General features: G+C 41.0%; 1 protein-coding gene across 2 annotated transcripts in view; it reads right to left on the reverse strand.

Annotated features, from left to right (window-relative positions):
• GRIK2 (glutamate ionotropic receptor kainate type subunit 2) overlaps positions 1-23002 on the reverse strand; it is a 433821-nt gene that overhangs the window by 143546 nt on the left and 267273 nt on the right. For both annotated transcript variants that reach the window (XM_077926142.1, XM_077926141.1), the window contains exon 12: positions 11268-11491. In XM_077926142.1, coding sequence (XP_077782268.1) covers positions 11268-11491 — 224 coding nt within the window. The remainder of the gene's footprint in view (positions 1-11267; positions 11492-23002) is intronic.

Genomic DNA, 23002 nt, shown 5'->3' on the forward strand with positions numbered 1-23002 from the left:
TTTGAAGTCAAATGTGATCATGTTGTATTTCCTTGGCAATTGTCCATTTACATATACATTGTGTTTGATAGCACTGTCACCACTGTTGCCAATTGGGTCATTTCATGCAATCCACTGTGCATCTGGTAAAGCTGAGGATCTTCCTCATAATATATTCAACTATCCACTGATACAGAGGACAAGAGAACAACATATGGCTGAGTTGCTAAATATATCTGCTAAATGTCTATTCTACAAAAGACAGACCACTTGATTTTCAATAATGCATCTAGGATAATGAAAAGTTGCTACTTTTTATTGGCAGTAGTCAAGGCACAAACATGATTTATTAAGATAAATGTAATTGATTGTGCTACAAATCTATGAGTATTTTTATATCTTCGACTGTGTTTTAATATTACCCTCTGAGGTTCCATAATGGCTGCAGGGTAAACAATAAAAATGAAATTGGAATTAAACATATGAAACTCCTTCCCCACTAGAGACTGCTGAAGTGGGAATCTGATAAATTTCCTTAAGAATGGCTTTTAATAGCCAGGTTTATGAAGTTGTGAGGTGATTTAAAGCCAAGATTTTATTCTAGTGTTATGATAGCATTTTACTTACTAGCTTTACTGATCATCGAGTTTTCTGCTGTTACTAGCCCTTGGCTCTTGGGATACACATTCTAGAATTTCCTTCACTGCAATATATTTTCTTCTTATTTAGCAGCAACTAGTTTTATGAGCCTCTGCTATCATGAGCAGGAGAAACTTTTACACATATCTTGACATGTTGCAACCAGTTCCTTCCCACTTTCTGTTTTATAATCACACTACGATATTTTATTTTAAGGGATCATCTGTTAGGAACAGTAGGGTATGGACACCTTTGAGTTGCTGTAGAGAACCCAAAAGATCTGTTTTAATATGAGAGCATAAGAAAAGCGCTGTTGCATCAGGCCAAATGGCCACATATTATCACTACGACTGCTATTACTACTAATTTGATTTATACTCTGATCTTCCTGCTGAAGTAGCTGAAGGAAACAGATTCATCAATGACAAAACATTTTTTTTCAAAAACAGTCGTGAAACGTTTTTAAGAATAGTTAAAAACATACTCCACCAGTGATCTCACGGTTGCAAGGAACACTGCCCTTTAGCCCTCAAACAGCTAGGTATATTCTTGTTAAGTAAATAAAGAGGGAGACAGATGCACCTCACTAGACAGAGTGTTGCACAAATGGGGAACCACCACTGGAAAGAATCTGTCATATGTCACCACCAACTGGGAAGTCCACAGTTGTGGCACCACCAGCAAGCCTCAGCTGCTGATCATGGGGTCCAAGATGGTTGATATTAGGGAGGCAGCTGGTTTAAATTGTAATAGCTTGCCTGGGATAGAGTGAGGGGCAGGTAATAAGTTAAAATTAATCGTGGCAATAATAATAATAATAATAATAATAATAATAATAATAATAATAATAATAATACTGTTTGCTAGTGACCTTGCAGGTAGAGGTGGAACGACTCTAAAACATTACCTTCAGCTCCCTAAGTTTCTCCAAAACGCCATAGACAAAGGTGTCAAAAGCTGCTGTTAGGTCAAGAAGAACCAACAGGGTCACAGTCCCCTGTCTCTTTTCTAATATCAATCAGGATGACCATAACTGTTTCATTGTCAATATCAAGTCCAAATCCAAACAGGAATGAATATAGATAATCTACTTCCTCCATGCACAACTGCTGGCTAGCCACCACCCTTTCTATCACCTTACCGAAGAAGGAAATATTAGAGACTGGGTGATAGTTTTCTAAAAGCTCTGAATGCAAGAAAAACCTCTTCACGAGGGCCCATCCAACAGCCTCTTTCAAGGCACTGGGCATGACTCTCTCCTGTAGTGAGGCATTACTGGATCATCCAGTAAATCCCCTTCTACCCGATTTTACCGGTCATGATGTGCAGAGATCAAGAGGGCATGCAGTCTGCCTCACCACTGCAAACCTCCTGTCCACATCCTTGGACTGCAACAACTGAAACAGATCCCACATGCTATCATTTGACTGGGCTCAAGGGACTTCCAAGATGCATGAACCAATTGCGGCATCAAGTTCAGCACAGATCCAATGAATTTTCCTCTCAAAGTGATTCACAAAATCTTTTGCAGCATACTATTGTGCAGTCCTCTGTTAATGATGCTACACTGGTGGACCAAATGGTTTACCACTCTGAGCAATTAGAGTCCTTCAGCCTGCTCTTACAGTGGTCAAACAGTTGCCTATGGGAATTTTGCAAGCAGGATCTAAGTGCAACAAGCTCTCCCCATCTGCAAGGCATACTGCATCCAACAGTGAAGGCTGAAGATAGCCTTATCCTCCATGAAAAGAATAAAACGAAAATAACAATGAAAACATCCAAAGGCCCATTCAGTTGCAATGCCCACGTGAATAGCAGCAAGGGGAAATACATTGGAATTAAATATTCTACAAAACATAGCTAGCCAGTACTCACAATGAAAGTGATACCTTTCCTCAGGCCTGGCACTGTTTCACACTACTTCATACCTAAGCAGTAGCTCCCTTGATTTTAGTGAAGCAAAAACTCCCTACTTTGATCTTTCTCTGATCAAGGTTTAGAAACCAAGATCCTCCACCAGCAAAATTATGCAAGTTGCTCCTTGATAATGAATTCTAACCCATAATCCAAAAGGACAATTCATTACTCAGACAGAGATAATTTGCAGACATCTTTCAGTACTTTTGAACTGGATGAAGGAACTATTCCTAAAATGGATTCTTTTAGTGAGAAATTTTAACTTCCCTGAAACAGTCAGAATCGAAATTGGTTTCCAGAACATTGTACTTTATACTGAGGTTGCACATTTTATTACTGAAAATGAAAGCGGCTCCCTTAATAAGTAACCTCCTGTATGTGGGGAAACTTCCAAGGAGTGCTGCCTTCCCTGGAAACTCCTTAGTGTTGCAGTATGCCTAGTAGGGGTCAAGGAATAATGTCAAGAAAGACCCTGTTGACTTGTATATATAGAAGAGCAAAAATGTCAAGCACACCAAGACCCTATTTCTCCTAGTAGAAAAATGATCAAATAGAAAGAGCAGGTCTCTCTCACTTTGTTGTGACCTTCCCTTGGCTAAAAGTAGCTTAAATGATTTAGGGCCCATCACAAGGAGCACAGAGGAGCTTAAGGAAGTAATCAGTGGGTGAAGGAGAACACAGAGGTGGCAGGTAATCCAGGCTGAATGACTCCTTATGTGAAAATAAGATTTAGCAGAAGAGAATTCCTGAGTGAATCACTTTGATCAGCTAGTTCTACCTGAATTAATAGCATTCTATTGTTTTCCTAACTTTTTATCTCAGTGAAGATCAGGGGTTTTTTTTTGGGGGGGGGCAGAATCTATCATTGCCCACCTTATAATGAAGTAGTACAGGCTTCTAAGCAGTTTACAACTCTAAAAACCAATTGCACAAACATTAAGTATGGTGGATTTCCCCTCCCTCCTTTAAATATTAAATATACTGGCAAGAAAATATAGAAAAGGACTAAAATGGTTTTTACCTCCACATGCTGATTCCCCCACCCTCACCCCAGTAGTCTTAGGCAATCTGGAAACTTTGTGCATGCGTGGTCCCTGAGTTTGGGAGATTTGGGTCAGTTGCCTGTTCTGGGATAGGGTTGCCCTCCATCTAAATCAGGGGTCTGCAACCTTTAAGACAAAAAGAGCCACTTGGACCCGTTTCCGAAGGAAAAACAACAACTGGGAGCCGCAAAACCATTGTGACATTTAAAACAAATATATCTCCGGAGCCGCGATCTGACAGCGGGCGGGAAGGTGACGTCGGGACGGTGCATGGCTAACGCACGCACCGCCCCATGCGACGTCACAGCCAGTACAGCGCCCGCCACAGTGGGGAGTGCACAATGCGCCTCCTCCCCTCGCTAGTATCCACCCCGGAGCCGCGGCAAAGGTGTAAAAGAGCCACATGCGGCTCCGGAGCCGCGGGTTGCAGACCCCTGATCTAAATGAATAGGCTTGCAATTTGGGAGTGCTCCCCTATTCAGCATTCTCACTGAAGCCTCAAGTGATTCCTATGTCCAAGACTTTTACCAGCCTTAGTTAGCTCACCAACTACATCTCTTCCTGGACAGGGACAGCTTGGCCACAGTAGTCCACACACTGGTGACTTCTAGGCTTTATTACTGTAATGTGTTGCCTGTGGCCCTGCCCTTGTATTTGGTCTGGAAGCTTGCAGCTGCTGCAAAACACTGTTACCCATTTGCTCTCTGGGAAAACCTACTGCTGAAATTATTGCACTGGCTGCCAATTTGCTACCCAGCTAGATTCAAGGTTTCAATATTGCTGTATGAGGCCCAGTATGGTTCTGGACCAGGGCATCTGGAAAGCTGGCTCTCCATACATTCCACTCTGGTCACCTAAATCTGTGGATGATTCCACAAACCTCTGTGACTTGAGCATGTGCTTTTGGCACTGTGGTACCAGTTCTCTGAAACTCTCTTAGAAGTAAAGCAAGCCCCAACATTGCTATGTCCTCCAAGTATTTATAAAGTCCATCTATTTTGATTATGCTGTCTCCCATTCTTGATGGTCTTCATGTTGTTTTAAAACTGTGTTATTATCTGTACTAGGGTTTATAGTCTGTTTCTGTATACTGCTTAGGTATTCGGTGGATACAGAGTGGGTTATAGATTCAGATTTTTTTAAAAACTATATTTAAATTTAAAATAATATTTTAAAACTTTTCCTGCTATAAGGTAATATTGCAAGTCAATGACAAACTCAGACATTTGGTGTGGATATAGGACATTTTAAAAATGTGAAAATTGTATAGATAACAAATATTGTTTCTCTTCAAGCATTAAGAAAGCAAATTATTTTAGGTTGCAGCATTACACAGATACTCAACAAATAAGTATAATGAATTTCAGTGGTCCTTGTGGGTGAAAAACTGTTCACTAAACTGCATCCTAAAAACAGAACAAAATCCATGTATATATAAAATTCGATTTAAGATTTTACAGGTGGGAAATCAAATTTCCTTACATGTTATTCTCTGATAGTTGGCTTTCCACTAACATGCTCTCTTTTCAGATTATAAATATTAGCTCCATCTTTCAAGAAGCAGAAACCATGTCATGAGACCAAACACAAACACTGAACAATGACTATTTGCTAGTAATCTGTATCTATTTTATACTGATTCCCTGCTACTAATGTTCATATGCCAATGTGATATTTCCAAAAAATGACAAAAACCAACAGCAACTGATTTAAAATGTCAGAGCAAGCCTGTTGTATAAATATAGCACAATGAAAAACATGAAAAATTAGCCATTGCAAAATATATGTTATAACTAGTATAAATATATATACTCATAATGTGCCTAATATAAGATAATTACAGGACTTACTGGCAGTCATTATTTTATGATTACAGCTATATAAATGAACACTGCATAGGCATGAACCCATCAGCAGCCTACTACTGTGCTTCAAAGTTAAACCATCTGTGCCACTAAGAAAAAAACCTACGCCAACACTAAGGCTGAGGTTCAAAGAAGAACCAGAGAACTAAAAAAACACCTGGTGGATAAAAAAAGCTCAAGAGATCCAGCGCTTAGCTGACACTCATGATGCACAGAGTTTCTTTAAAGCCACAAAGACCATCTATGGGCCAATAAATCATTGCATATGCCCCCTATGCTCAGCAGATAGTATCACACTTCTAAAAGATAAAGAAGCTATTGCACTGCGCTGGAAAGAACATTACCAACATCTCCTTAACCGCAACTCCCCCGTAGCTGAAGTCCTCTCAAAAATCCCGCAAAAACAAATTAGAGATGAGCTTGCAGTATCTCCAAATCTGGGAGAGTTGCGTACAGCTATTAACCAAATGAAAAACAACAAAGCCAGCGGACCTGATGGGATACCTGCCGAAATCTTCAAAGTGGGTGGAATTGAACTTACACAACAACTTCACAAGCTCATCGAAAAAATCTGGGAAAGAGAATAAATCCCAGCAGACTTTAGAGATGCCAAAATTATCAATCTCTTTAAAAAAGGTGACAGAACTGATTGTGGAAACTATTGAGGCATCTCTCTATTAGCTGCGGCCATGAAAATTCTTGCAAGGATCTTAGCAAACCGTCTCGTAACAATATCCAAGGTGACCCTTCCTGAATCCCAAAATGGTTTTCAGCCTTCTGGGGAGACAGTGGACATGATTTTCACCACTCGCCAGCTTCAAGAAAAATGCAAATTGCAAAACCAACCCCTGTATATGGCGTTTATTGACCGGACTAAGGCTTTCAACACTGTAAATCGTAATGCCCTGTAGACTGTCCTTCTGAAAATTGGCTGCCCAGATAAATTTGTAAACATCATTCGGCTCCTCCATGATAATATGACAGCAACAATCACAGATAAGAATAGCTCTCAAAGTGAGCCATTCATAGTGGGATCAGGTATTAAGCAGGGTTGTGTTATTGCCCCAACTCTATTCATTATTTTCAAAGCCATGATCCTACACTTTGTTGAAGGGAAACTCCCCACCGGAGTAGAAATCATATAATGAACAGATGGAAAGCTCTTCAATCTGAGCAGGCTGAACGCAAAGAGTAAGGATACCGTAACTTCTGTCATAGAGCTTCAATATGCTGATGACAACGTAGTGTGCACACGCTCAGAGGATGACCTCCAAACCATGTTAAATATCTTTGCAGAAGCTTACGAAAAGCTTGGCCTATCACTCAACATCCAAAAAACCAAAGTGCTGCACCAACAAGTACAAAATAACCCCTCTGCAGCACCACAAATCCAACTCAATGGTGTAACATTGGAAAATGTTGATCACTGTACAAAATAACCCCTCTGCAGCACCACAAATCCAACTCAATGGTGTAACATTGGAAAATGTTGATCACTTCTCCTACCTAGGCAGTTATCTTTCCACAAGAGCCAACATTGATGCCGAAATCCAGCATCACCTGAGCTCTGCAAGTGCGGCTTTCTCCCGACTGAAGTGCAGAGTGTTTGAGGACCAGGACATTCGCAGGGAAACCAAAATGCTTGTTTACAATGCTATTGTACTACCAACCTTACTATATGCTTGTGAAACATGAACCACTTATAAACGCCAACTCCATGAAAGATTCCATCAACGGTGTCTCAAAAAAATTTACACATCACTTGGGGAGACAGGCAAACTAATATCAGTGTACTGAAAGAAGCAAAGATCACCACTATTGAAGCAATGATTCTTCAACATCAACTTCGTTGGACTGGTCATGTTGTGCGGATGCCTGATGATCGTCTTCAAAAGCAACTACTCTATTCCGAACTTTAAAATGGAATGCGTAATGCTGGTGGTCAACAAAAGAGGTTTAAAACCTGTCTCAAGGCAAATCTAAAAAAAGTAGTATAAACACTGACAACTGGGAAACATTGGCTTGCGAGCATTCCAGTTGGAGAACAGCCTTTACCAAAGGTGTCATGGGCTTTGAAGACACTTGAACCCAGGGCGCAAGGGAGAAACGTGCTAGGAGGAAGGCATGCTTGGCAAATCTACACCGTGATCAGCCCCCACGTGGAAACCAATGTCCCCACTGTGGAAGGACGTGTGGATCCAGAATTGGCCCCCAGAGTCACTTACAGACTCATTGTTAAAACCGTGTTTATGGAAGACAATCTTACTCAGCTACGAGTGATCGCCAAAGAAGACGACAACTATGCTTCAAAGTTAAACCATCTGTCCCAGCAATAGCTTTAAGTAGACTCATTGGCAGAGCATTTTACATTCTCAATATTCTTCTTCAGACCATAGTGTATGGGATATAGTAGTTCCGTTTCAATTAGGGGGAAAAATCAGTATTAATTTGGTTGATCATGTTAGCACAGACAGATATTTAATTAAGTACCACCTCCAATCGGGGAGAAGAACAATTTCCCCTAAGCCTTCCTTCTGTGCATGAACTTGGATTGTTTACTCATAAAGCTAAGAACCATTTTGTACATCTAACCTGTACATGTATCTGCACATCTAAAGCAGGGTTAGGATAACCTGTGGCCTTCAAGATGTCATTGGACTCCATCTCCCACCAGTCACAGCCAGCATGGTCGACAGTCAGGGGTGATGGGAGTGGGAGTCTACAGGTTTCTCATCCCTATTCTAAAGTTACAGATAAATCAGATGATATAACTTCAATCCAGCTCCCTGTTTTAACAAAATCTATATTCTCATTGGTATGTTTTTAGAATGGTTTACAATCAGGATGATGCTTTCAACATCTGATAGAATATATCAAGAAATAATTTTTTAAAAAGAAAACACTCAACAATGGCCGTTAAAAACATGGCGTTGGTTACAACAAACATCCCACCATGCTCAGTGAGTGAGAACAAGTGAATATTTCTAAACAAAAAAGAAAACTGAAAGAGTGCTTGAATGCTCAGAAAAAAATGTGTTTCCAGCATAAGAAAACACATTTTCAAGAAGGTGTACACAAAATCCATCAACATATCATTTTATAACATTGGTGAAATTAACCTGTTTTTTTTGGAATCAACCAGTGCTAAACATTTTTCAACATGCAGGGAAATGTTCTGTAAAGTGGAAAGGTAGAAAGCTGATTTTGCTCTTTCTAGATAGACAGGCAGGTTGTGTATGGTACGACGTGTATTTTTGTTTTTGTTCTTGCTAAAACGCTATACACACACACACACACACACACACACACAATCACCTCGGAAATAAGTTTCTACAAAGTTACAATTTATCTGAAATCTACAATAACCTTTATCTGTAAGCTTGTGCTATCTCATTATTCGCCATGCTTTAGATAATTTGTGAGTAAACTGAATGCCACTAGCCCTAAAAGACAACATGTCCACACCTCATCACTTTATTTTCATTGTATGCATACTATCTACACTTTGCCTACTATCTTGCACCTGGTTACCCATCCACAGGAATGCCTTTTAACCTTAACCAAATGCAGTGCTTTTTTCTAGAAAAATAGGTGCCAGTACACACCATGAAGTTGTTATAGTGCCACACTTTTTAAACAAAACAAAAAGAGGTGCTGATACTGCGTATCCTTGAGTACCCCCTGGGGGGAGCACTGGCCACATAACTGCAAAATTTATTTGGGGGCTTGTTTGGGGAGTAGTGAATAGCTTTCTGAAAATCCAACTATACAGTGTCTGTGAGATACCTGTCTACACACTTGTCAGCACCCCTAAAGAACAGTAAAAAGCTGGTGCTGGATTCAAGTAGCAAACTCACTCATTGGCCAATACAGCATCACATAAATTATGCAGGGGTGAGCCACGACTGTCACTACTTTCAAAAGACTACTATTTCATCATTGTCCACAGGAATAATACCATCTCTTATAAAATGGAGACAGTAGTATCGAGGAATTAATATATAACAGGCATGTCCAACAGGTAGATCGTGATCTACTGGAAGATCGTGGGGTGTTCCTGGTAGATCTTTGGCCCCTCAGAGATCTCTTTCCTCCTCCCAAAAAGGAGGGAGGAAGCTGAACAACTGTGGCTTAAAGCTCAACAACTTTGGCCCATCTAACGACAATGGGTAGATCACTGCCAGTTTTTTATACTGTGAGTAGATCACAGTCTATTGGGAGTTGGATGTTCCTGATATATAATACTCATGTCAGTTCTGGCGTAAGAGAAGTTGATTAAGTGGGTCTCCACAGTGAACAGAGATAAACAGATCATGTAAGGCTGCAGGAATAACTCTGTGCCAAGGAAAAAAAGAGAACTAGGTAGATGGACGGACAGACAGACAGGTAGGTAGATAGACGGAGAGACAGAAGAACACAGTTGTGAGGGAAGCAGCCAACTCTGGTAATCTTAGAACAGCAGAGCAGTATCACTGCAAATGTGCATTACTATGACCAATTTGTTACATAAAAAAAAAAAACATTTTGCTGCATATTTAAGTTTATAATAAAGGTTTTCAAACTAATGTCTAAATAAACCTTCCTAAGTCGTCAAGTATCCTTAGGTGTGGCTAAATCAAACCAGTGAGTAGGTAATGTTTTGTTTTGTTTGTTTTATCCTTGTGGCTGAGCCACAAGTTAAAGGCTCCCCATCCCTATTCTAAATCCCACCACCCTCACCACTGTAAGTTAGAACATTGGGTGACCAGGGTTCTAAAACATGGGCAAGACAATGCACATAGAATAGGATCCTCTCCTCAGATCTTCCCTCAACACATGGAAAGGGCAGAGCTGGCCCAGCAGAAGCTGGGCTAGCAGGATTTAGAGCACCCAAACACTGCACACAAGGGTCAAGAATTTTGTTTTTAGTTTTCTGATATCCTTATCAATATTCATCTGAATATCTATTTCATTTGAATGCTATGCCAAGTATGATTCAGTTATCTGTTAGTAGGCATACCAGTCTACAGAGGGTTTTGTGACATAACCAGCAGGCGAAAGGCATCATGGGAGTGTAGGACCTTCCAGATCATCATGTGAGCCCTTTGTAGGACTGAGTGGCCCTCTACAGCAGTGTTTCCCAACCTTGGGCCTCCAGCTGTTTTTGGACTACAATTCCCATCATCCCTTGCCACTGGTCTTGCTAGTCAGGGATGATGGGAGTTGTAGTTCAAAAACAGCTGGAGGCCCAAGGTTGGGAAACACTGCTCTACAGAATGGGTCTCCAAGGTGGTGTCCACAGAGGTCAGAATGCACACCCGTTTATCCCACGGTGCCTGCAAAAGGCCTCAGCAAATACCTACAGTGCCCGAGAGATTCTTTGCAGTTCCTCTTTCCACTAATTCAGCCACAGCTATACTGAACACTCACCCCTAAGCATTGCCACAATTCACTGGATGCTGCACTGGGCTCCCACCCTCCCTTCTTTTCTGAAGCAAGGAGTGCTCCAAAGAGCTTCTCTCTGTGAACAAGTGCACCGATTGAGGGACATGCCCACATCATTTTGTCTTCCTCTTTTTCTGCTCTTTTAGATATGGCAGTCTCCATAGTCACCTTTTTAAAAATGCCAGATCTCTCCACACTAGCCATTTTGTGACTGGTGCCCATGACAGTTTTCAAAACTCCAAATGTGCCCATTGGCCCCCAAAAGTTGCAGATTCCTGCCCTACATATCAAAAAATGAGAACAAGAAAGTAAGGAAGGATTTGTGACTTTTGACAATTATTCTTGAGGGGAAGAAAAGGTAACAATTGCCAAAATACCACAAAGAGGTTTCACATGTTACCTGGCTATGACAAAGAGCACACAACTGACACCCAAGTAAGCCAGCAGAATATACATCCAGATATCAGGGGAGAGAGGATTCAGGAAGGAGAAGACGCCCGGGTTTGTACCATTGGGCTTGCGGTACAATATACTTATTCCGAGAGTCATAAAGGGCTTGGAAAAGTCGATGACCGTCTCTCGAACATACGTAATAGCCAGTGGTGCAACGGCAAGGTCAGCTTTCTGTTTGCAAAGGAAGAAAAGAGAGAAGGGGAGAGGGAGAGGGAGACAGAAATAGGCCATAAGTCAAAAGCAGCAGACAGAAGCAGGCAATCAAATTAAATAAAACACAGACTTATACACTTTGAGAGCCCTGTCTCGGTACCAATTAAGCTGAAATTTAAAGCTCTGCTCCTCCTCCTCCTCCAGTAAAAAAGCTGATTTATACTGCTACTCTTCCTCCAAGAGTTTTGAACACTGCAATGTTTACAGATACCATTAAAGATATGGAGGAAAAAATCTGAAAAGAAGTGACTACTTGTGGAATTCCATTTAATATTTCATTTATAACATGCTCTATTTGAAGGTTGTGGGGGTGGGGGTTTCCCTTCAAAATATATACTGTAGGGCTGAATGGATTTTAAGCATTAAAACATTCTCCATTTCATTTAACCTGTTCTGATCGACACACAACAAGAGAATTAGGCTCACATTTTAAACCCTTGAACCACAATCAATACAGAGAACCATGCCATTAGATCTGTGCTAAATAGTGGCGTCTTTGACTCCCCCTGATTTTTTTATTTTAAAAAATGCAGTTGCGAATACTAACAAGTTTCAAAAGCAAATTGAAAAGCAAAGTCAGAAACTGCTGTTACTCTCTGTTGCCACTCCTAAATTTACCACTGGGAATGCAGAGGTACTTTCATATTCTTAGGGGAGCTCTCTGGATCATAGTCATGAAGTCTTATTTTCAAGTTCACTTTAAGATGTTCATTTCCCCCCTTAGCAATGTAAAAACTTTGTATTCAAATCAACTCTCCCCCCCCCTTTCTGATTCTTGAAAGAAAAGGGTTTGTCATTGACTTCAGAAGCATCAACGATACTGCCATACAGTTGCTCAAACACAGGCGCTCCATTTTCAAATGGGTTAATTATTTTCATTCAATTTATTTATTATATTTTTAATCCTGCCCTCCCTTCCAAAGGACCCTAGGGTGGCAAACACACCTGTTACAGAATGTAGTGGTTATTCAGTTTGACTCCACAGCCCTATTTGTATGCAGTGCTCGCATGTAAATGCTACACACAACCAGGGAGAGTGGAGACGCTAAAGCTCTGGGCTGCTCCAACACTATTCCCATCCCCCTAAAAAAACAGCGTTCTAACTCATGTGGGAAGCCTCCATAAGTAGAGGAGCTTCCCTGCTTCAGGCTCAACTTTACATTGCCTTGAGGTTTACAGGCACAGCAACACTAAGGGGAAGAGTTGAGCACATTTGTCCATGCTCCCTGAGCATATCTGTAGCACATTTACATGTGAGCAGCATGCTCTAAAAGAACTTATAAATAACTCTCATACATGGTATGAAGTAGCCATGTTAGCCTGTTCCCCCAAAAGAACAAAGATTCTTGTGGCACCTTTGAGAACATCATAGGAGGTGCCACTGAAGGAGAAATCAGCAAAAAAATGTCTCTTTCTTCCTGCATCTTGCTGGTTGGAGCGGCCTAAGCAGAACTCCACTTAGGGAACGCTACCATCAATTGTAGCACACTCTGGCTACTACTGCTTCTGTTTATCAGCTGGTTAGCCGAACACAAACAAACAGGCCCTTTCACACAGATTTGGAGAGTGGGAATCCTACAACTGGCTTAATATACTGTACCTTAATTTCATTATATTGAGCATTTATGCAAGACCAAAGATTGATTGCCTAACTTGAAGAGGTGAAGTTTGCCATGCTTCCCCCCCCCCATGCTAACTTGACAACTCCTCCACAAACTATAGCTTCTGCTGTATTTATTGTTTTTTATTAGATACAATATGCCCCGCTGTGTTAAACAGATTTTGTGGTGTATTAAAAGTTCAGAGGATCAAGCTTAAGAGCATCACTTCCAACCTCCATAGAGAACCACAACATTAACATGATGATTATTAATCCAAAGAGAATGTCTAAGTTATGCAAAATACAGTTATACCTTCAGCTCTGTGTATCACCACACATTTTTATTGTATCTCTCTTTCCAATTACAGGGCAAAGCAGCCAACTGAGATAATAAAACACGCTTATGGTTGACACTCATGAAGATGTCATGTCATCACTCTGCAAACACCTACATCTCCATAACAAACGAGATCTTTTGCATTTTAGCCTTTCAACTCTATTTGATAGAACAAAATATTATGAGTAAAAGGCTTTTACCATGGCCCTATATTTGGTGAACTTGCTACAGTAGATAAAGGTTTATTTACAGGCTGCTTTTCAGCCAACACAGTTATAATGCAAAAATAACTACAACAATCAAAATTTAAAGCAAAACCCACATATTTATACACATTTCTGAATCTGCAACTAAAACTAAAATCACAGAGATCTCATAGAAGTTCATGAGTATCACAACTGGGCAAAGTCATGCATAAAACCACACCCTACGAATAAAAGAGGAAACCTGATATTATTTAACTATGAAGTTTCAAGAGCTTCAAGACTTTTCAATGTCTGAAAAAACTAACTTGTTGAGTGTGGCAACTTTGAGCTGGTCACTCCTTCAACAGTGGAGCCAGTAGGTTGTATTGAGGCTAGCTATGGTGCTCACCTCTGCCAACAAAAGCATATATTTAAGCAAGTCCATATATCACAACTATCACAAAGAAAACCCTATATAAGAAAACTGCTCAAAGAGTTGTCCATGCAACATATAAGTGGCTGGTTATGCTGGTCTCTGTTAGACTGGAAAATTTCACTTCATTTTGTATTTATAACCCACATTCCTATCCCAAAGAAAACCCAACAAAGCAGCTAAGAGGAAAGCCAAGTCTGCAGTCTGTTAATAAACATGAACAGAACATCAAAGGGAATATCAATAGTGTAATAAACTTACCAGGCTAAGAAAAGACTCATCCATGACCATGCCAGAAATATCTGTAAACCGTGGATCACCAAAACAGCACCTGCACCTGCAGAGACCCCTCCCACTGCTGCAATGAGGCTTCAAAGAAGCATTCCAGCCAATAGAATCCCCCCCTTAAGCCTAATTGCAATGTGGGCCATGCTTTGGGAAAGGGATAGTTAATTATCCCTCACACCTGTGACGTCTTACCAACTAATCCCCCCCCCCTGCTCCCATGCTGGAAACAGGCTTTAGCAAGAGTTTATTGGCTTCAATAGGAGGCTTCTTTGAAACCTAATTATAACAGAGGAGAGGTGTTTGTGAGGGAAGTTGCCTCTTGGGGAGGAAAGATTATCCCTTGCTTTCCAGTGGTGCCCCTCCCATGCTGAAAATGCCTTTGCTTGCCACAATCAGGGTTCTTTGAAGGAGGGGCTATGGCAGTGATAGCCAAACTTGGCCCTCCAGCTGTTTGGGGACTACAATTTCCATCATCCCTGACCACTGGTCATGTTGGCTAGGGATGATGGGAGTTGTAGTCCCAAAACAGCTGGGGGGGCCAAGTTTGGCCATCACTGGGCTATGGGGTATGGGTCAGTATTACCCCTTCTGTTCCCAACTGTCAAACACACCCTGGCATTTCTATCCCACAAACAGGTTTGAAAAAAATCTTTCTATTGGCCCCAACAGATAATAAAAATCAGTGGCATGCGGTCATTGGACTAAGGGCACCAGGCTAGTCCCCTTAGGCTAGTCCCCTCCCCAATCCCCCTCACAAGCTGGCACCTCTGGCCCTAACTATTCCCCTATGAAAAATTTCGCTGCACGCCAAATATAGTTTTAGTAAAAGTAGTTTAGGAAATATAAAGGCTGTCCACCTGCAAGGGCTGCCTCACAGCAAACGAGTTTTAAAAGCTCAGCTGCTGTTCCTAACAGCTTTTGTTTTATGAAGTAGAGGCAACATTCTGCTTACAGTTTCAACAGGCGTTCGCCAAGGGTGCAATCAATGGCATTGTTTTTAACTGGAGGGTGACTTATATCTCCACAGAACAACCCAGAGTTTATGTACTTATGAAGGCAGAGGGAAGCACTTATTGGATTTTAACACTGTACTTATTTGTTACATTTCTTTCCTGCCTTTCTGCTAAAGACCTTTCAGCAGATTACACTGTGCTTAACATTGGCTTCCTATACAGACATTGTCCAGGTCCAACATTGCTTCACTTAAGGATTTGCACTTGTCTTAGGCAAGCCCCTATCAAACTAATGGCACCTCCATTTACTGCAATTCAAAATGTACATGGCTTTAGTTACCAGTTAATCTCACATTCAACTCCCCTATTTGAAAAGAGTTTGTATGACACTGAGCTATCCCAGTCTGACTTCAGGAAGAAGAACACACTATTATAAGAATTTCTTGGAATGTTTAGCAGTGCAATCCTACACAGAAGCAATTCCATAGAGTTCAATTAGACTTTTCCCCAGATATGTAAATAGTACAGAACTGGAGCACAAGGTTGGTTTGGTTTTGGCTCTATATTTACCTTTCATGTTTTACATGTCTTTTTCATAATGTACATGAGTTTAATTAATCGCCCACGTATTTTCAATTAGTTGCTAGCTGTCTAACTTTTAGAAATTTTAACGGTAAATTGTTGCCACAAAAGACACAGACAGTGCTTTTATATATCCACTGCTAGTTTACTTGCATTAAAGTCTACAGTACAAATGCTAGCCTGTGGTCATGGCATGCTAGCACACTTGTTTGCCTGAATGTGTTTTTTAATAAGTGCTTTATTAAATTTTATCTGGGTTGCAGGCAATGTACAAATATTAAAAGGATAAATATTAGAAAAAATGAATGAAATGAAAACTGCAGAAGTCTATAATCCATAAAGAACTTATCTTGGTTTAGACAAAGTTTCTGGGCCAGATCACACTACTATCAACCAGCAAAATGCTCATAGTTTTGATAACTGCAGGGTGGGGAGGCCTGTGTTTTACAAAGAATTCCTGTGGGCTGCAGTGCATTTGTTTGAGCTCGGTTTTCTTTATTGACCATTCAAATCATGTTTGATTTCCAAGAAAAGGAAGGGAATCTGTACCAGCACAGATAGCCACCACTCTCCCCAGTCTTCTAAAAACAACATAAAATAAATACCATTTAAAATAACACCACACACCTAAAACAGCTCCCATCCTTGAGAGCTTCCCAATTCTTTGGAGCATTTGGGGGGGGGGTAAATGCACAGGGTTTGAAACAGCCCTTTTCTTTGAAATCTGGATCTAAATAATTGATTTCCAGAATTTGCCTATGCTCCTGAAATTTAGCTTTTCACAAGATATTTCATTTTACTAAGAACCTGGATAGGAGGAGATGGGATGGAATGGAGAGATGGGTGAGGAACATAGCTGTCAACTTTTCCCTTTTCTTGTGAGGAATCCTATTCGGAATAAGAGAATTTCCCTTTAAAAAAGGGAAAAGTTGACAGCTATGGTGAGGAAATGAGCATCAGATATTCACCAGTGAGATCAAGAGCACAGATTATAGAAAACAGCAAAGGATAAAAAAATTGTATGGAGCTGCGTGGAGCCCCAGAAAACACATTAATACATTTCTCCCTTTTAATTTTAATTTGGGTTTGCTGAAGCCTCCCAATCCGGTTAAAAATAGAGGCAAAGTCTGCAAGCTAAACTGGAAGGGATGAATGAGAAATTTGACTCAGTACACATTTAAAGCTGATATTAAATTCACAATACACAGCTATTATTTGAAATTTTCACTTTTCTGAATTCCAATGAGTGCAAGGATTGCTTTGAAATGCTTGAGTGGTGACTGAAACTTCCCAGTAAAAAGAAGTAAATTTTAAAGGACCCAGAGGGAAAATCACTTTTACCATTTTAGATTAATCCTGAAAGCATTTAGTGAAAGCACTTGCTCACAGTGGCATCACATGTTCACAAGACTATTCCAGGAAGAGATGCCCAGCTCGAAGCTGGCTGCCAAGTGCCCCATATCACGGTGAGTGTGAAGGCAGATTTCCTAAACTTTTGAGAACATCAAACTCTTTCCTGATAAACCTTAGCATGAAATCTCTCAAAAACAGCTGCAGAATGAGTCAACATTTTCATGCGCCAGGGGCTGATCCAAAGACCTCTCTGATCAGTTTGTTACAAGAATCTACCATGCAGATGTGTGCTTGCTGGTTGCTTTTTAGCAAGAACTCTTTTAATTGTCCGAAACTATGAAGTTACAAATTTCTGATACTCTATAGCCATAGACTTCTTTTCAGACAAGGAGTATTTATTATTCTCTCTCTTTTTTTAAAAAAATGTTTTTTAGTGATTTTTCAAAACAAAAATAAATAAAACATATACTTAATAATACTCAATAATTATATATATATATATATATATATATATATATATATATATATATATATATATTATTCTCTATGGCTCACTTAAATGAGTAAAATGATGATGAAGAAGAAGAAGAAGAAGAAGAAGAAGAAGAAGAAGAAGAAGAAGAAGAAGAAGAAGAAGAAGAAGAATTTGTATACCCACTTCATCCATAGATCTCAGGGCAGTCACAACATAAAAATACATGATAAAGCGTGTTCTCACTAAGGGAGAGCACGTGTTGCGGCTGGGGCCAGGCAAAGCACCCTTTAGTTGCCAGGCAGAATCGTTGGAAGGGGACTGGCCAGGATTGGTGTTGGTGTTGCTGGGGCAAATTGTATGTTGCCAATTTGGGGGTGGAGATCAGAGGATATTTAAGCAAGGCCCACAGAAAGTTGCTATCTCTTTCGCTGTGGGCATCGGATCACCCGCCCGCCCTCCCTTGTTTGGGCTTCGCTTTGACCTTGCTATTGCCTGTCATGGGGTCGTTCGCATTGATGCGGGGGCCCGGTAGGAATTTTGCCATTTGGCTGATTAGTGTGTGCCATTTGGTTTTTGCCTACCGCGTAGCAAATCGTCACAACTTGTAAGGTTGGCGGTTAGGCATTGGTTTAAATTGGTTGGCGGAGGGGTATGGATTGGCTGTGCCTGCCCCTCAGGTGATGCTGCTGCACGGGAATTCCGTTAAAGGAATTCAGGGGCTTACCATCCTTTCGTCCAAACCCCTGGAATCGGGTTTGGGCCGCGTAAGCCCCTAGGAGCATGTGGGGAGAAGCTGAGGGTCTGTGTCGCAGCTCCAGTTATCCCGGAACTTGTTCCTCCACACTGGCTTCCGCTGGAATCCGGACGTCAGTGCTGTCCCCAAGGCGGGGGGACAGATAGTCTTAACCAATGCCTAAGCAACCACTCACAATTATGTATGATAATAAAGTTGTGGCCAAAATTATGCCAAAAACCTTAAACAAAAATTATGTGTGAAGTGTGAGTTATTTGGGGTAGGGGTGTTTTGGGGGACCTCAGCACGCAAAAACCATAAAATACATAATAGAAACAAGAACAGAAACAAAAAATAACCCCTCCCCCCATGCACGTACATAAAAGTTGGTCCAACAGATTGTGTGTTATCTAGTTGTTCAGGCTGACATGAATGATTCAAGCAAGCAATAGTACAGATTTGTTATCTTCTTCTCATCTTTAGCATGTATCGCTTTGTACAGCAGCTTATGCTCTAAATCTACCGTAGCTTAACTGAACATCAGTGCATGAAATAAAAAAAGGAAGTGAAAGTCGTATATTTCAGCAAAATACATTCTAAGTAGTTTTCTCTCCCATTTTACTATGCCATTTTCTGTACAGAAATAAATTGCTGCCTTGCAGTTTTTATTTCTGCTTTACATAAAGACGCAAGCAGACAAATGGGTTTCCACTAGCTGAATGAGATTCTCTGGGTTTTGCTGCCAGAATCTTGGTGCAAGAGGGCAGTTTCGCGCTTGAAATATATGGCAAAATGTAAACTAATCATTAAGATGTGATTCAGCATAGACAAAACAGAGACAGAAATAAGCCCACCTGCTTCCTGACAAGACTCTGACCTCACTTTATTTGGGGGAAATGTAAAATTATGCCTGTTTTAACACTCTGCGCAAAATTGAGATGCTGTAATAGGACATACCCATTCCACTTAAAAACATTTCAGTGAAAATCCCTCATATGTAAATACATTGAATATTACTAGAAAGGCAGAGTTTTTATGTTCTTGTAGAAGACACAAAAATATGATACTAAGTCACATCAACACATTACTCTCACACAGGAAAAAGGCTACTGTGAGCTGGCCTAAACACTTCATAGCTCAATTAGTAGAACATGACTCTTAATCTTAGAGTCATGGGTTTGAGCCCACGTTTGGCAAAAGATTCCTGCATCGCAGGGAATTTGGGTTAGATGGCCCTTGTGGTTCGTTCCAACTCTACAATTCTATGTGGGAAAATGAAGGCACTTGAGGAAAGTGCGGCCGAAATCATGGAAATGGCTTAAAGATCACACTAGCCTTTATCCACACAGCTGTGTGTTACTGTAGCCATACCAGAGCTTGGAAGACTTGGGCAGTCTAAACTTGCTCTGTGTCAGGGATTGACCAGATGCTTAGACAGAGGACCACACAAGCAGACTGAACTGACGACATGGGAACATGTCTAATCAACCTGCAGCATTGCAATCTGCTTTCAGAATTTCAAAAGTAATCACTCCTCATGCTTACATGCGACTCGCTATAATGTATTTATTTTATTTATTTCTACAATTTATATACATCTTAATTATAATTGTCTCTACACAGTGTTCCAAAAACTCAGTACAATGAAAATCAGTTAAAATTATACACTTTTATGAAATTATTAAAAAATTCTAATTATTTTCCCATTAGTTTAATTGTCTTCATTAGGGTTGGGAGGGATCCAAATGGTACACGGATTATAGCACAATGTACGCAATGTTGGACCTGTAATGTTAGCATCATATGGCATTATATTTCATTTAGCATTTTTTTCAAATCAGAATTTAAGTCTAATACGACTGAATTTTATATAACATTTTGTCACAGTAATTATATATTACAAGAGAAAGAATAGAATCTTAAAAGGATATGATTATTTCCCACTTCAAGTTAGTAACCAAGGTCAGCACTTTAATAGGAGGCTGTCAAGGAAAATTCTGAATAGGAAACTGCAGACAGTTGGTTTTATGGCTATAATAATGCATTGCTTCACTGAAGAGATGCAAGTACTTATTGCATGAGAAACAAGATTAAAGTTGTAGCCACTCACAGCAACTAGATCCTCAACAGCTAATGCAGGCAATTGCACAGTGAATCCATTAGTTTGCAGTACTTAACTCTGGTGTGGGGTACAAATCATGCTGTTTGTGCAAGGGCTTCCAGTTGTACATGGGAGCCCCACTCTACCCCTTTGCCCATGTGCTGCCCAAAAATCTGCTTCAGAATAGATTTGGGAGAATGGGAGGGGAGGAGAGAGAGAGAGAGAGAGAGAGAGAGAGAGAGAGAGGCGTTCTGTTGTGCAAACAGGTCCATCAGATCCAACCCATCATTTTCTACCGTATTTTTCGGCCCATAGGACGCACTTTTTCCCCTCCAAAAATGAAGGGGAAATGTGTGTGCGTCCTATGGGGTGAATGCAGGCTTTCACTGAAGCCTGGAGAGCGAGAGGGGTCGGTGTGCACTGACCCCTCTCGCTCTCCAGGCTTCGCGCAGCTCTCCGCAAGGCGCGGGAGCCCGGTGCTGGGCTCCCGCGGCTTGCGGAGAGTTGCCTTTTCTGGGGGCTGGGGTCGGGGGAAGCTCGGGCTTCCCCCGCCCTAGTCCCGCGCCTGGGGGAAAATAATTTTTTCCCCCTTTATTCCCCCCCCCAAAAAAAACCTAGGTGCGCCTTATGGGGCAGTGCGTCCTATAGGGCGAAAAATACGGTAATTGTCATTCATTACCATTGCTGTGATAAACTCAATTCAGACTTTGCACCAAACCATGGCTAGTGCTAAGCAAGGTTAAAAAGAACCTATCTTAGAGGACTGGAGTTTCCAACTCTAAAACAAGCAAACCATAGTTTAGAGCTGTTTGCTTTTGTTTCCCATATGCTCAGTGATAAGCTTTATAAATTCAACATCCTAGTTTGCTGATCCTTTCCAAACATTGGTATTGATCTAACCGAGACAAAGATCATACAGTGCTGTGTAGCATAACATGTAAATGCAACCTAGTGTGACATTGCAACTTTTCAGTGTATCTTCTCTTTCAGCTGTCCTGGAAATAGTATTACTGAGGGTGAGAGGATAAATGAATTCTCTAAATAAACAAACTGCCAACGCACTGGTGCTAGCCAGAAAACGTGTTACAGTGGTACCTCTGGTTACAAACGGAATCTGTTCCAGAGGTCTGTTCATAACCAGAAATCGCTCGTAACACGAGACATGCTTTCGCTAATGGCGCCTCCTGCTGCGTGCGCACCTCCAGCGCGCGATTTCCACTTGCATCCTGGGGCAAAGTTTGCAACCAGGAGCGGCTACTTCCGGGTTAGCGGAACTCGTAACCCGGAGTGTGCGCAACCAGAGGGGTTCACAACCAAAGGTACCACTGTATTCCTGAGGAGCCCACCATCCCCTTGAATTCAAATTGACCAATTGTTTGTCAGAGAGGGCAGTGCTTAGGTGATGAACCAGAGTGTTCAAGCATCAACCCTCCACCTGGCGGCTAAGAATAGATATACACCCAGTGAATAGATATACACCCAGTGAATAGATATACACCCAGCCAAAGCCTACCTACAACTATAATCAATAACATTTTCAAATGTTATGTGGCCCATTTTCAAATCCCAGAACATTGTCTTGTACAGTTTGTTACACCTAACAAGGCCTAGGCCTTTTGTCCCTGGGGTGGGGGGTCACTGCAAGTGAGTCCACAAGTGTTTATACTTTATATGCCACCCAGAGTCTCTGCAACAACCCAGTCAGATGGGCGGGGCACTATTATTATTATTATTATTATTATTATTATTAAATATATGAATTGAGTATGCGGGTGGCTGGGTATTTGAGAACAGGCACTCTCAACGCACTTTGTTGCTGCACATTATTATGCACATAGCTTTAATATGTGTGAACAATACTCCTAAGAAATGTGTGCATCACTAGTTCTTGCAGCACGCATGTACATCCTTACATTGAGACAGGGTCTTAATCAAAAAGACACACACCCAGAGGCATGGCCAGTGGGAAGGCCCCCGCCTCAACTGTAATGCAAAGCAGTCTGAACAAGGCTACACACACCTTTCAGACTTGGCATTATGCATGGCTGTTCACAATGAATAAGAGCCAAGCCCATTTTAAATTACTTTGACGTGTTCTTCTGCAATTGCACTTACAATGTAACTGTAGGGAGGAGCTGTTTTTGCATACTTGAAGAATTTATTCATCAGTTCTCCAAAAATAGCCAAAGAACAACGTGCCAATTTCCTTAATACAATGAGTAAAGCCATGTGGTGGGCACCTTTGCCAGCAGCACGTCGAGTTTTGAAGTTCGGTTTGAAATACAGCTGCAATTTTGGAAATGCCTTGTGAATGACTGGTAATGATCCTAAGAGCTGTACACTTCCCAGGGTTTGGTGATTTAGAGGATAGCTTAAATGTTTATCACAGTTACACTTATTGCAGCTCAGGAGCTCAAATAAATAGTAAT

The sequence above is a fragment of the Podarcis muralis genome, chromosome 3 (genome assembly GCF_964188315.1).
Source record: "Podarcis muralis chromosome 3, rPodMur119.hap1.1, whole genome shotgun sequence".
Taxonomy (NCBI): domain Eukaryota; kingdom Metazoa; phylum Chordata; class Lepidosauria; order Squamata; family Lacertidae; genus Podarcis; species Podarcis muralis.